General features: G+C 47.2%; 1 protein-coding gene across 6 annotated transcripts in view; it reads right to left on the minus strand.

Moving 5' to 3' along the window:
- Positions 1-497: 497 nt before the first annotated feature.
- The window catches only part of LOC143299801 (uncharacterized), a 76,587-nt gene continuing 60,625 nt past the window's right edge, over positions 498-16,459 (minus strand). For 4 of the 6 annotated variants that reach the window (XM_076613247.1, XM_076613245.1, XM_076613246.1 and 1 more), the window contains 4 exons: positions 12,788-12,897; positions 12,101-12,267; positions 4,866-5,042; positions 498-1,990 (listed from right to left, as the gene is read on the minus strand). In XM_076613247.1, the coding sequence (XP_076469362.1) occupies positions 1,710-1,990; positions 4,866-5,042; positions 12,101-12,267; positions 12,788-12,897 (735 nt within the window). In that variant the 3' untranslated portion in view covers positions 498-1,709. The remainder of the gene's footprint in view (positions 1,991-4,865; positions 5,043-12,100; positions 12,268-12,787; positions 12,898-16,459) is intronic. The other 2 variants (XR_013057568.1, XM_076613244.1) reach the window with 2 other exon arrangements.

The following is a 16,459-nucleotide window of genomic DNA, read 5'->3' on the forward strand; positions in this document are numbered from 1 at the left end:
TCTCCACATTTTAGTACACAGTCCCCCCAATTTCAGTGCACACCTCTCCATATTTCAGTGCACACTTCCCCCACATTTCAGTGCACACCTCTCCGTATTTCAGTACACATTTCCCCCCACATTTCAGTGCACACCTCTCCACATTTCAGAACACATTTCCCCCCACATTTCTGTGCACACCTCTCCACATTTCAGTATACATTTCTCCTAACATTTCAGTGCACACCTCTCCTCATTTCAGTACACATTTCCCCCCACATTTCAGTGCACACCTCTCCTCATTTCAGTACACATTTCTCCCCACATTTCAGTGCACACCTCTCCATATTTCAGTACACATTTCTGTGCACACCTCTCCACATTTCAGTACACATTTCTCCTGATATTTCAGTGCACACTTCTCCATATTTCAGTACACACTACCCCCACGTTTCAGTGCACACCTCTCCACATTTCAGTATACACTTCCCCCACATTTCAGTACACATTTCCCCCAACATTTCAGTGCACACCTCTCCACATTTCAGTACACATTTCTCCCCTCATTTCAGTGCACACCTCTCCGTATTTCAGTACACACTTCTCCCCTCATTTCAGTGCACACCTCTCCACATTTCAGTACACAATTCTCCCAACATTTCAATGCACACCTCTCCATATTTCAGTACACATTTCTCCCAACATTTCAGTGCACACCTCTCCGTATTTCAGTACACACTTCTCCCCACATTTCAGTGCACACCTCTCCACATTTCAGTACACAATTCTCCCAACATTTCAGTGCACACCTCTCCACATTTCAGTACACATTTCCCCCACATTTCAGTGCACACCTCTCCACATTTCAGTACACAATTCTCCCCACATTTCAGTGCACACCTCTCCGTATTTCAGTACATATTTCCCCCACATTTCAGTGCACACCTCTCCATATTTCAGTACATATTTCCCCCACATTTCAGTGCACACCTCTCCACATTTCAGTACACAATTCTCCCAACATTTCAGTGCACACCTCTCCATATTTCAGTACACATTTCTCCCAACATTTCAGTGCACACCTCTCCATATTTCAGTACATATTTCCCCCACATTTCAGTGCACACCTCTCCAAATTTCAGTACACAGTTCCCCCACATTTTAACACACAGTTCTCATCACAGTTCTGCATGCAGTTTTCCCCCACATTTCAGTGCACACCTCTCCCCTCTTCTCCACTGGACACACTGTTACCAGAACATGTACACAGAACTTCTTTAAAACATTCTACACATAATATGCACCATCTTGAACATTTACAGTACACACTATGTACAAATATCAACACATCTTCCACACTCTCACATTTCAATATATATTCTGCAAACTTCATTACATCTTCCATACATCAATAAATATCCTGCAATAATGTGTACAAAATACACACAGGTTTCACATGTCATCCTGCATATAGCACATTCTTGTTCTTAACACACACACGGCTCATTTTATTTGCAACTTCTCCCGACGATACACAGTCCTTGCGCACTTTAATACTGCAAACTCAATAGCATGACCTGTACATAATGCACACAGGTTTCACATTTTATTCTGCATTTCACACACACACACTCTGCCTGCAGATAACACACACACACACTCAGCGAACTCTCCTCATGATACGCACTTCTTGCACACAGTTCAATACCGATGTGAGCAGTCCCAAAGGATCACAGTGCCGTCAAAACGTTCAGCACACACTTGGGGCACGCCAAAGGCAACAGGCCTGATCGACTGTAGTACTGCTGAAGGAGAGAGGCCGTGGCCGGAAGCTTACAGCTCCCCCCGACCAGGGACAATGACCCTGACCCTGACCCTGACCCCAGTTGCTGCAAGGACGTTGCCAAGACAACCTGGGTGAAGGCCACCTGGGTGAAGTGGTGGCCACAGGTGAAGAGGACCACCGTCCCTGGCTCCCCCCCGTCACTGTCATCACCCTCCTCCTGGGCTTCTGTATGCCAACACCATCACACACATCATTATTATTTTCTATTTTGTTTTATCACAACAGATTTCTCTGTGTGAAATTCGGGCTGCTCTCCCCAGGGAGAGCGCATCACTACACTATAGCGCCACCCCTTTTTTTTTGTCTGTATTTTTTCCTGCGTGCAGTTTTATTTATTTTTCCTATCGAAGCGGATTTTTCTACAGAATTTTGCCAAGAACAACCCTTTGATTGCCGTGGGTTCTTTTACGTGCGCTAAGTGCATGCTGCACACAGGACCTCGGTTTATCGTCTCATCTGAATGACTAGCGTCCAGACCACCACTCAAGGTCTAGTGGAGGGGGAGAAAATATCCGTGGCTGAGCCGTGATTTGAACCAGTGCGCTCAGATTCTCCCGCTTCCTAGGCGGACTGCGTTACCTCTAGGCCATCACTCCACATGTGTGTGTGTGTGTGTGTGTGTGTGTGTGTGTGAGCCATTTCACTAATAAACTGCTGCAAAAACGCTGTACATCTTTTCCTAAGTTCTGTGCTCAGTCAAGACAGGGTGCCCATGAATGTTCTTTGTTTGTCCCTTTCTCTGTACAAATCGGTGGTTTACTCTATCATTAAAGGAGGTACCTCTTTCTGGACTGACCTAAGTTACGATAATCTTTACAAAACCTAGGATAATTTAGGATTGGTGTAACTGGGCATAGCCCCTGTTTTGATTGATGTAAGTTATAATAAACTTTACAAAACCAAGGATAATTCATTCACCAGTATAACTGGCTATCCCTCTTCACTCTTACATCATTATTTCCTAAATATCATTATCAGTTGGAAAATCCAAAACAGCAACTTAACAAATTGATTCAACAGTACTCCTGACAGTGTATATAAATATGTATAAAAAAAAAAAAAATTTAAATCACTTTTCGTGTTTGTTTTATAAAAAGCATACTTCTTTCATGTCTAGTTATATCGATAGACAGCAAGGACCAATAACTTCACAAAGTTACGGAAAGTTTTTTTCTAACTTCTAACTTTGTGATGATGATATGATGTGCCCAGAATGCCCTTCAGCATGCACGACAGCAGCAAAACTTGGTTTGTAGTGTAAATTATATCAGCAAACATCCCATCTCTCTGGTGATGATGTTTTGCCTTGGGGACTACAAAGTGTGGCCATCCTTCAGGATGATGCTGAACAGTACAGCGTCTTGTGGAGACACTCACACACAGACATGCACACACACACACACACACACACACACACAACACATACAAGCGGACAACACAGACAGACAGACACACAAAGAGATTCACACAAACAAAAACAAACACAAGGAGACAACACACACACACACACACACACACACACAGAGACAGCACACACACACACACAAACAAACACAAACAGACAACACAGATATACACAGACAACACACACGTACATGCACACACAATCATAAGCAAACACACACAGACTCGCACACAATCACACACACACACACAAGCAGACAACAAAGACACACACACACAGACAACACACACACACGCAAAAACAAACACAAGCAGACAAGACACACACATGCACACACAAACATAACCAAAAAACACACTCACACACATGCACACACACATGCACACACACAAGCAGACAACACAGACAGACCTCCTCGCCCCAACCTCCCACACTGACACACACATACAGAGAACACACAGGTCGATACACACAAACACACAGACATCACACACACACACACACAAGCAGACAACACAGACACACACACATACACACGTACTCACAGGTAGATACACACATAAAGATACACACTCATACAGGGACACAAAAACAAACAGAAGCAGACAACAAAGACAGGTATACACTGACACACACACACTGACACACACACAGACTGAAACACACACACACACACACACACAATCACACACACAAAAACACAACAACAACACAAGCAGAAAACCTAGACACACACACACGCGCGCGCGCACAAAAAACAAACACACAACACAAACATACACAGATAATACACACACATACACACACAAACACAAGCATACAACACAGACAGACACAGACTCACACACACACACACACAGACACGCACGCAAACACAAGCAGACAACACAGACATGCACAGATTGACACACACACACACAAGAGACGGACACACATCCACGCCCCCACCCACACACACAACACACCCACTCCCCCCCCCACCCCGACAACACACCCACTCACCCCCCACACACACAGACAACACACCCACTCCCCCTCCCCCACACAGACAACACACCCACTCCCCCTCCCCCACACACAGACAACACACCCACTCCCCCTCCCCCAGACAACACCCCCACTCCCCCCAGCCACCCCCACACAGACAACACCCCCACTCCTCCCACCCACCCCCACACACACAACACCCACCCCCCACAGACAACACCCCCACTCCTCCCACCCACCCCCACACAGACAACACCCACCCCCCACAGACAACACCCCCACTCCTCCCACCCACCCCCACACAGACAACACCCACCCCCCACAGACAACACCCCCACTCCTCCCACCCACCCCCACACAGACAACACCCACCCCACACAGACAACACCCCCACTCCTCCCACCCACCCCCACACAGACAACACCCCCACTCCTCCCACCCACCCCCACACAGACAACACCCCCACTCCTCCCACCCACCCCCACACAGACAACACCCCCACTCCCCCCAGCCACCCCCACACAGACAACACCCACCCCACACAGACAACACCCCCACTCCTCCCACCCACCCCCACACAGACAACACACCCACTCCCCCCAGCCACCCACACAAACACCCCCCCCCCCTCCCCCTCACCCAACAGACCTGTGGTGTGGACATGGAGGTGGTCCAGCTGGCTGCGGGTGAGGGGGATGGTGGAGGGGGAGGACTTGGACACGCTGCGCACGATGTCCTGCCACACCCTCTGGTAGGGGATCAGGTGGGACCTCGGCTGGAGGACAGCTGTCTTCTTCACCTCACCCCTGCTGGCCCCTCCCTCACCTGGGGGGAACACACACACACACCACACTGATGAGGATGGTGTTATCCAAGCACCTGGTCCCTCCCTCACCTGGGGGGAACACACACACACACCACACTGATGAGGATTGTGTTATCCGAAAATCTGGTCCCAGCGGTGCGGAGACCAGCATGACACAACAGCAGTAGCCACTAACAATAACAGCAACGAATAGCGTTTGTAAAGCACGTTTCTCTAAGTGAATCTGGACTAAGTGCACTGGCAATTGCCAATTCACACACAGCCACACCCAAAAATGAATAACCACACTCAGCCATACACTCACGCACCCATGAGCAGAAAGCCGCTCAAATTAATACGGTAGAAGTGAATGACAAAAACGCCTCATAGAACAGATGAGTTTTTAGCGGGAATTTCAACACAGGGAGCGTCGGCTGGGTCCTAAGACCGACAGGAAGTGAATTCCAGACAGGGGGAGCGCAAAAACTAGAACTGCAGTAGTCGACCGACTCAGTTCATTTTCAGTACATTTCAGATTTTTTTCCCCATACCTGGTCACATCTGTCCCTACAACGTCTGTTCACCTGGTCACATCTGTCCCTACATCGTCTGTTCACCTGGTCACATCTGTCCCTACATCGTCTGTCCACCTGGTCACATCTGTCCCTACATCGTCTGTTCACCTGGTCACATCTGTCCCTACATTGTTCACCTGGTCACATCTGTCCCAATATCATCTGTTCACCTGGTCACATCTGTCCCTACATCGTCTGTTCACCTGGTCACATCTGTCCCTACATTGTCTGTTCACCTGGTCACATCTGTCCCTACATCGTCTGTTCACCTGGTCACATCTGTCCCAACATTGTCTGTTCACCTGGTCACATCTAGTCTTACATTATCTGTACACCTGGTTACATCTGTTCCTAGATTGTCAGTTCATCTGGTCACATCTGTCCCTATATAATCTGTTCACCTTGCCTCATCTAGTCCTACATCGTCTGTTCACCTAGTCACATCTGTCCCTACATTGTTCACCTGGTCACATCTGTCCCTACATCGTCTGTTCACCTGGTCACATCTGTCCCTACATCGTCTGTTCACCTGGTCACATCTGTCCCTACATTGTCTGTTCACCTGGTCACATCTGTCCCTACATCGTCTGTTCACCTGGTCACATCTGTCCCTACATTGTATGTTAACCATGTCTCATCTGTCCCTACATTGTCTGTTCACCTGGTCACATCTGTCCCTACATCATCTGTTCACCTGGTCACATCTGTCCATACACCATCTGTTCACCTGGTCACATCTGTCCCTACATTGTCTGTTCACCTGGTCACATCTGTCCCAACATCGTCTGTTCACCTGGTCACATCTGTCCCTACATCGTCTGTTCACCTGGTCACATCTGTCCCAACATCGTCTGTTCACCTGGTCACATCTGTCCCTACATCGTCTGTTCACCTGGTCACATCTGTCCCTACATTGTCTGTTCACCTGGTCACATCTGTCCCTACATTGTATGTTAACCATGTCTCATCTGTCCCAACATCGTCTGTTCACCTGGTCACATCTGTCCCAACATCGTCTGTTCACCTGGTCACATCTGTCCCAACATCGTCTGTTCACCTGGTCACATCTGTCCCAACATCGTCTGTTCACCTGGTCACATCTGTCCCTACATCGTCTGTTCACCTGGTCACATCTGTCCCTACATTGTTAACCTTGTCTCATCTGTGCCTACATTGTCTGTTCACCTGGTCACATCTGTCCCTACATCGTCTGTTAACCTTGTCTCATCTGTCCCTACATTGTTAACCTTGTCTCATCTGTCCCAACATCGTCTGTTCACCTGGTCACATCTAGTCCTACATTATCTGTACACCTGGTCACAACTGTTCCTAGATCGTCAGTTCATCTGGTCACATCTGTCCGATATCATCTGTTCACCTGGTCACATCTAGTCCTACATTATCTGTACATCTGGTCACATCTGTTCCTAGATTGTCAGTTCATCTGGTCACATCTGTCCCTATATCATCTGTTCACCTTGTCTCATCTAGTCCTGCATCGTCTGTACACCTGGTCACATCTATCCCTACATCATCTGTTCACATCTGTTCCTATATAATCTGTTCACATCTGTCAATACATCTGTTCACATCTGTCCCTACATCATCTGTTCCTATATAATCTGTTTACATCTCTTCCTACATCATTCTGTTCATAATCTGTTCACATGGTAACACATGTTCCTTCATCATCTGTTTTCATCTGTTCCTTCACCACCTGTACACATCAGTTTCTTAGTGTCAGGTCAGGTCATTAGATCTGCTACTGGTAACCTGTAATCCAGTACAACCTGTTCAGGGTCGGGTTGCCGACGACTAAACCGGCACTTCCACCGCTCCCTTCTGGGACTGGTGAGGCGGGTGGCTAGACACCCTTATGGAGATCCATAAAAGGGCGTCGGCTCAGGAGAGCCACCGACGGCCATCTAGCTCCACTGTGCTGTGTGCATGCCACACGCAGTTGGCCCCCGGGGTGTGTCTACCCATGTATGCGAAGTCTGGATCCGGCAGAATCTGCGGAAGAAACCTATCGGTTCAACGGAGAGGAAGGCGGTTACAGCAACACACTGTGGAGTGCAGAGAGCAAGATGAGACACCGAAAGGATATCTTGGTCATCCACTGCATCCGTGCTCATCCTCCAGTCGTCTCGACTTAGTCTTGCCACTGGAAATTGGTGGACCCGGACGAGAGAGTGAGGTCGACGTTGCGCAACTCCTCTTCACTTTAAACAAACTCATCGCGCAAGTCATCAGTCATCCAAAATGACCTTTCATCCTTCATCATTTCATCACCCCCAAGTCCTGTGGCGACAGGCGAGCGACGAAACGACAGGTGTGGGTACACTGGCAGTCGCAGCCGCAGACCTGCACGCAGGCGGCTCAGGCCATAGGGTCGTTCTTCGTCGACAGGAGCAGCGATGGAGCTCGGCAGCCGTCTGAGCGTCTGAGCAGCCCTCTTTAGGAATGCACTGCTCACCTCCCTGGCATGAGGAAGGGGCTAGAAAAGGTGCCCTAAAAATTGCCTGCTCCATATCACCCTGGCCAGCATACCGCGGCTGGCGGGGACCCTACATCAGCGGTCGAAACAAAGAGAAAGAAAAGAAAAAAACAAGGATCGTTCCTCTCACCATTGGTGCTTGGAACATAAGGACTCTCCTGGACAGAGATAACGCGGACAGACCCCAAAGGAGAACAGCACTAGTTGCATCCGAACTCGCCAGATACAACATCGACATCGCAGCCTTGAGTGAGACTCGGCTTGCAGGCGAAGGCGAGCTCTGTGAACGGGGACCTGGTTACACCTTCTTCTGGAGTGGACGAGGAAGCAAAGAGCGACGTGAGGCTGGCGTTGGTTTTGCAGTAAAAACAGCACTTGTCAGCAAGCTAGCTGGAATCCCAAAGGGAGTCAACGATAGGCTTATGACCATGAAACTCCCACTGGCATCTGGCCAGAAGCACCTCACCATTGTCAGTGCCTACGCCCCAACCATGACCAACCCGGATGAAGTGAAGGCGAAGTTCTACGAGGACCTTCACTCTGTCATTGCTGCCATCCCTAAAGCAGACAAGCTCATCATTCTTGGGGACTTCAATGCTAGAGTTGGCTCTGACTACATCTCCTGGGATGGAGTGATTGGAAAGCACGGTGTGGGCCACTGCAACCCAAATGGATTGCTTTTGCTTCAGACCTGTGCAGAGCACGAACTGCTGATAACCAACACAGTTTTCTGCCTCCCTACCCGTAACAGGACGTCATGGATGCACCCTCGCTCAAAGCATTGGCATCTCATCGATTATGTCATCGTCAGGAAAAGGGATAGGCAAGATGTACGTGTAACAAAGACCATGTGCGGCGCCGAGTGTTGGACAGACCATCGCCTTGTAGTCTCGAAGCTGAATATTCGAATCCAACCCAAGAGACGCCCCCAAGGCCAGAAGGCTCCAAAACGGCTCAACATCGCTAAGCTGAAAAGCATCACCATCAAACAGTCCTTTGTGGAGCTGCTGGAAGATCGTCTGGAATCCGCCTCTCTGGACAACCAGAATGTGGAGTCTGACTGGAGGACCCTGCGTGAGCTGATCTATAGTACAGCTTCAGAGACCCTTGGACCCATGACCAGAAAGCACAAAGACTGGTTTGATGAAAACTGTGATGAAATCAAGCAGCTTCTGGATGAGAAACGCCGTCTGCATCAAGCCCACCTGAGCAACCCAAAGTCCACATCAAAAAAAGATGCATACAATGCCATCCGCAGGACTGTTCAGCAAAAGTTACGCCAGATGCAGGATAAGTGGCTGAGTGACAAAGCTGATGAGATCCAGGGATATGCTGACAGGCACGATATGAAGAGGTTCTATGATGCCTTAAAAGAAGTCTATGGTCCCACATCCTCAGGATCATCCCCCCTCCTCAGTGCAGATGGGAATACCTTGATCACCGAGAAGGAGAACATTCTCGAACGATGGGCTGAGCACTTCAACAGTGTCTTAAATCGCCCTTCCTCCATAAATGATGAAGCCATAGACCGTCTCCCACAAGTCCCCACCAACGAAGCACTGGACGATCCGCCAACACTTCTTGAGACCCAGAAAGCAATCCGTCTGCTATCCAGTGGCAAAGCACCTGGCTCAGACTCCATACCAGCAGAGGTCTACAAGGATGGAGGCACTGTGCTGACTGAGAAGCTTCATCAGCTGTACTCACTCATGTGGAAAGAAGAGACGATCCCCCAGGATTTCAAAGATGCATCTATCATTCACTTGTACAAGCGAAAGGGGAACCGGCAAGCCTGTGATAACCATCGGGGCATTTCCTTGCTCTCCATCGCAGGCAAGATACTTGCCAGGATCCTACTTAACCGCCTCACAGCACACCTTGACCAAGGTCATTTGCCTGAGAGCCAATGTGGATTCCGGAAAGAGCGCGGAACCACTGACATGGTGTTTGCTGCAAGGCAGCTGCAAGAGAAATGTCAGGAGCAAAATGCTGATCTGTTCTCCACCTATGTCGACCTCACTAAGGCCTTCGACACCGTGAGTAGAGAGGGACTGTGGAAGATCATGGCCAAGTACGGATGCCCTCGGAAATTTATTTCCTTGGTCAGCCAATTCCATGAAGGCATGCAGGCTCGAGTCCAGGACAATGGTGAAACATCAACTCCTTTTGCTGTCACAAATGGTGTCAAGCAAGGCTGCGTCCTGGCTCCAACGCTGTTCAGCCTCATGTTCTCTGCAATGCTTACTGATGCCTTCAGAGATGGTGATGTTGGAATCGGCCTAAAGTACCGAACAGATGGCAAGCTGTTTAACCTCAGAAGGCTTCAAGCAAAAACGAAGGTCATGACAGACATCATCAGAGACTTTTTGTTTGCTGATGATTGTGCCCTCAACGCTGGATCTGAAGCTGACATGCAACTCAGCGTCGACAAGTTTGCCACTGCCAGCAGGAACTTCGGCCTTACCATCAGCACGAGGAAAACTGAAGTTCTCCATCAGCCAGCCCCAGGGAAACCCTACGTTGAGCCCAACATCACAGTCAACGGTCAGAGACTCAGTGCGGTGGAGCGGTTCACATACCTTGGCAGCACACTGTCACGAAATGCGACCATCGACGATGAAGTGAACGTCAGGATTGCAAGAGCAAGCGCAACTTTTGGTAGACTCAGTGCAAATGTCTGGAACAGAAGAGGCATTAGTCTTGAGACCAAGCTAAAGGTCTACAGAGCAGTAGTTCTCCCCACACTACTGTACGCCTGCGAAACTTGAACAGTGTACCAACGACATGCCAAGAAGCTGAACCACTTCCACACAACATGCCTAAGGAAGCTACTGAACATCAAGTGGCAAGACAAGACACCAGACACAGAGGTGCTCGCAAAAGCCACCCTTCCCAGCATCTTCACCATCCTGATGCAGTCCCAGCTTCGCTGGGCTGGACACGTGGCGCGCATGCCAGACCATCGGCTGCCCAAAAGGCTCTTCTATGGCGAGCTGCAACAAGGGAAGAGATCACACGGAGGTCAGAAGAAGCGCTTCAGAGATACTCTGAAAGTCTCTCTGAAAGCGTTTGATATCAACCCTGACTCCTGGGAGGAATCTGCAGTGGACTGTGACAAATGGCGCGCTGCTGTGCACAAAGGCGCCAGGTTGTGCGAGGCCAACAGGACTGCTGCAGCTGTTGAGAAGAGGCAGGCCAGAAAGTCACGGGCAAACAAGCTCCCTGACAATGACATGCCTGTCTTTGTCTGCCCCAACTGTCAGCGAACATTTCGTGCGCAGATTGGACTATTCAGCCATCTGCGCACTCACAGATAGATTCATGAGCATCCTTCCCCCCACCCCACCACCACCCTCCCCCCATCCCCCATCTGGATGACAACGATGGTCATCATCGATCTCGATGGACACACCACCACCACCACATCAGTTTCTACATCAGCTGTTCACCGGGACACATCTGTCCCTACATCAGCTGTTCACCTGGTCACATCTGTCCCTACATCAGCTGTTCACCTGGTCACATCTGTCCCTACATTGTCTGTTCACCTGGTCACATCTGTCCCTACATCAGCTGTTCACCTGGTCACATCTGTCCCTACATTGTCTGTTCACCTGGTCACATCTGTCCCTACATCAGCTGTTCACCTGGTCACATCTGTCCCTACATCAGCTGTTCACCTGTTCACATCTGTCCCTACATCGTCTGTTCACCTGGTCACATCTGTCCCTACATTGTCTGTTCACCTGGTCACATCTGTCCCTACATTGTCTGTTCACCTGGTCACATCTGTCCCTACATCGTCTGTTCACCTGGTCACATCTGTCCCTACATCGTCTGTTCACCTGGTCACATCTGTTCCTACATCAGCTGTTCGCATAAAAAAAACAAACCATGCCAAACACACACACACAAACTAAACGAACCAGTCCATCAAGCCACAAATAACCGATGTGACAAACACGCTGAACACACACAAAAATCTCTCCACCCACACCTGTCCCACCTGCATGTGTGTGGGCGTGCTCAGGTAACCAGGTGGTCAGGAACTGCTGGGAGGGGGGGGTGTTGTCCGTCAGCACGGCGCTCACCACCCTCAGACAGAAGGAGGAGTCGAAGTGCTGGCAGTAAAACTCTCCCCCTGGGCCGGACCGTGTGGCTGGGGTCTGACACCTGGGACACACAGGCACAACACACCTCACTACAGCACCTGTCTACACCTGAACTAGGAAACAGTACACCTCACTACAGCGCCTGTCTACACCTGAACTGGGAAACAGTACACCTCACTGTCTACACCTGAACTAGGAAACAGTACACCTCACTACAGCACCTGTCTACACCTGAACTAGGAAACAGTACACCTCACTACAGCGCCTGTCTACGCCTGAACTGGGAAACAGTACACCTCACTACAGCACCTGTCTACACCTGAACTGGGAAACAGTACACCTCACTACAGCACCTGTCTACACCTGAACTAGGAAACAGTACACCTCACTACAGCACCTGTCTACACCTGAACTAGGAAACAGTACACCTCACTACAGCACCTGTCTACACCTGAACTGGGAAACAGTACACCTCACTACAGCACCTGTCTACACCTGAACTGGGAAACAGTACACCTCACTACAGCACCTGTCTACACCTGAAGACACAGTGATGAGTGACGATAACGGGGATGATTTACCTGAAGAGTAAGGTGGCCAGGTGAGGGGCCAGGTGTGACAGGTGAGGCTCCAGCAGCTTCTGTAACTTGGACATGGACAGCTGATGCTCCAGCCAGTGGTTCACCATCTGCTGGCACATGTGTAGTGCACGCGCACACACACACACACAGGTAAGTACATGCAGTATGCAGAGTTACATACACACTCCCATGCATGCATATACACTATGCTCGCACAGAGTTTGAAAAGAAAAACAAATGCATGCAGACAAAGACGCTGACAAACCTGTAATGTAACCCCCCCCCCTCCCCCAAGACCTAGGAAGATTACCAATATATATTTTAAAAAAATCATTGATAACATTATCATAATCAAAAGATGGCTGCCGGAAAAAGAGGGCGCTAGTCAGGGATGCACAGGGGAGGTAACCTACTTTGGGAGGTTATCGGCCGTAGCTACTTTCATTTTCTCCGCATAGGCGGGTAGTAGTTTGCACAGGACAGGAATCAGACCCCTGCCAGAGTCTGCGCTAGTGGGTCACAGTTAAGTATGTGTAATTAAATCAGTGTTTCACACGTACATGCACACACACACGCACACACACACACGCACTCACACACACACACACACACACACACACGCACGCGCACACACACGCACGCGCGCACACACACACACACGTACACGCGCACACACACGAACACGCACGCACGCACACACACACACACGTACACGTGCACACACACACGCACGGACACACACACACATGCACACACACACGCACACACACACACATGCACACACACACGCGCACACACACACACACACACACGTACTAATATCACTTCAAGTGGAAAGACGTTAAACTGAAGACACACACGTACATGCACACACAGAACCCAGTAAAGCAGTGGACAATACAGAGACCGGATAGCGCACCGATCAGTAAATCACAGCAGTATTTGATGTTTGCATAGTACTGACAAATTCCTCACAGAAACAAAACTATGAGTGCTCCTTCTCCTGTCTTGACCCAGTGGTGTGGAACAAACAGCCTCTCTCCCCAGTCTGTCACACTGATTCCCAAAGTTCACTTTACAAAGTCTCTCAAAAACACTCCCATTCCACACACCATGTTACTGACCAATGTTCTTCTTCAACTTCTGTGTGTATGCTGTGAGTGTGCATTGCTCGTCTGTGCAAAAACAACAACAAACAAGAGAGGCAAGGCCTTCAAGACTCACTTGTGATAAATTAAGTCCCCTTGCATTAATTACAGAGTAATTTCCCTTTTTTACTATCTGCACCAAAATGTTTGCAAAATTAAAAAAAATTCCATGCTTAGCAAAAGAAGTTCCCGTTTGAACAAAAAATGATAATAATGACTGCTCTTGTTGTTGGGTCAGAATATGAGATCAAAGTGCCAAGTTTAGAGAATACAACAAATATAAATATAACAGTAAATGCAGTTTGCATATAATTAGGCTTCTTTTTTAATTTTTTTGTGCCCATCCCAGAGGTGCAATATTGTTTTAAACAAGATGACTGGAAAGAACTGAATTTTTCCTATTTTTATGCCTAGTTTGGTGTCAACTGACAAAGTATTTGCAGAGAAAATGTCAATGTAAAAGTTTACCACTGACACATACATATACACACACACAGACAACCGAACACCGGGTTAAAACATAGACTCACTTTGTTTACACAAGTGAGTCAAAAATCTTCAGACCCCGCTCCCATTTCTCCTTAAAGTCTTAACTCCCGAGAGCAAGGTTTCGGTTGCGCTCCTTTTCTCTGCATTCAAATTTTGTATTACGTGTAGCTGACACATTTTGTACTTTCCAAAGTCAATTCAGGTCTAGATTGGAAGCTGCTAGGCAAATCTCGCTCTCTGCCATAAATGAAGCCAAACCGTAGCTTTATTAGGCTTTTATTTTGAATAAACCTTCACCGACGTCACAGTGTCAGACTCTGGTGAGAAACCGGCTTGATTCAAATCGCCCGCCATTTATAGTCCGGTTCAGGCTTTAACAATAATTATATTAAAGTGAAAAGAAAAAAGAAAAAAAAGGGGTCAACAATGAGGTGCAGAATATAGATATGGATATATGTGACAAGGGGAAACTCAACAGTCATGATAAAAACCATGGTCATAGAAGAAAAAGTGTCACAGTTTTACATGTACAGCAACAATTTTCAGATTCAGATTCACAGCCCTGTGAATTTTACCCTTCATACATGTGTGTGAGAGATACGCGTATCCATCCCTCATGCTTTTAGATGCAGTAATTGTTCTAATTAAGCAATGCTATCTATCTATAAACATAACAATAATAACAAAAAAGTGACACAATACAGTGGTTTTCATTTCCATAAAATAAATTTCAAGCTTCACTGGTACCTAGGATCTGTAATACTTTTTAAAAATTTATATATATATTTTTAATCATCCTGACATTTATCATTAAAACATAAATGATTTGGTTCTCAGGCTTTCCAGGATAAAAACACCAGGATGAAAACAATCTGATATCCTGTGCATGGTTATATTCGCAGTCTGTCAATGGTTTTTACTCAGTCAAAATACTCAGTCAAAATCAGTTGTATGTTTATGTATTTATTTGATTTAATTATCATTGGTGCCCAAGAACATACTTATAGCTGTAACCAGTAGCCGTTCAATTATAAGCCAATTTCATTCACTTCACAGCATACAGCAGCTGTTCAATTTTCATACCTATATGTACAGCAGCTGTTCATTTACCCCGAATATACATACAGCAGCTGTTCAAGTTTGCAACTATACATACAGCAGCTGTTCAAGTTTTGCAACTATACGTATAGCAGCTGTTCAAGTTTTGCAATATACATACAGCAGCTGTTCAAGTTTTGCAACTATACATACAGCAGCTGTTCAAGTTTTGCAATTATACATACAGCAGCTGTTCAAGTTTTCAACTATACATACAGCAGCTTTCAAGTTTTGCAACTATACATACAGCAGTTATTCATTTCCTAGACTATGTATGTATAGTAGCTGTTTATTTTTCCAACAAATAGGGACAGCCAGTTCATTTCCACCCCCCCTCCCAATTTTTTTAACCCCCCCCCCCAAAAAAAAATACACACAGAGCATGTGAAAATATTTCCAATAATTGGAAGAAAAAAATCTCATATAGACTACAAAGAAAAGACAGAGAGGTATTGAGAATGGGATACAAGAAACAAAAACAAAACAAACAAAAAAACAATAAAACAAGACAGTAAAAAAAATATAAAAACCAAAAAAACCCCACAAACATCAAACTACATTTTCTCTCTCACCTTTAAATGTGTATTTGTGTGTGTGTATGTTTAGGGGTGGGGCATGGTTCATACATCTGTCGGTTGAGAGTGGGGCCTTGGTGTCTGTGAGACTGCAAATTGTCGCATGTACCTTTCTATGCTTGTTTCAGTGTGTGCACGTGTTGGTGCACACAGATTTGCTCAGCATGCCATTTTTGTTGTTGTTGTTGTTGTTCATTTTATTTTTATTTCCCTTCTACATATCTCTTGCTGTACTACATACATGTGTTTAACACAAATCTAGGGTATGCTCTCAAAGCCTGATCTGTGCACTGGGTTTAAGCAAAGGTCAGGTCTCTGCATCTTTTTTATTTTTATTTTTTTTAACAGACAGGCTTCTTTTC

Source organism: Babylonia areolata, chromosome 25, assembly GCF_041734735.1.
Source record: "Babylonia areolata isolate BAREFJ2019XMU chromosome 25, ASM4173473v1, whole genome shotgun sequence".
In the NCBI taxonomy this organism is placed as follows: Eukaryota; Metazoa; Mollusca; class Gastropoda; order Neogastropoda; family Buccinidae; genus Babylonia; species Babylonia areolata.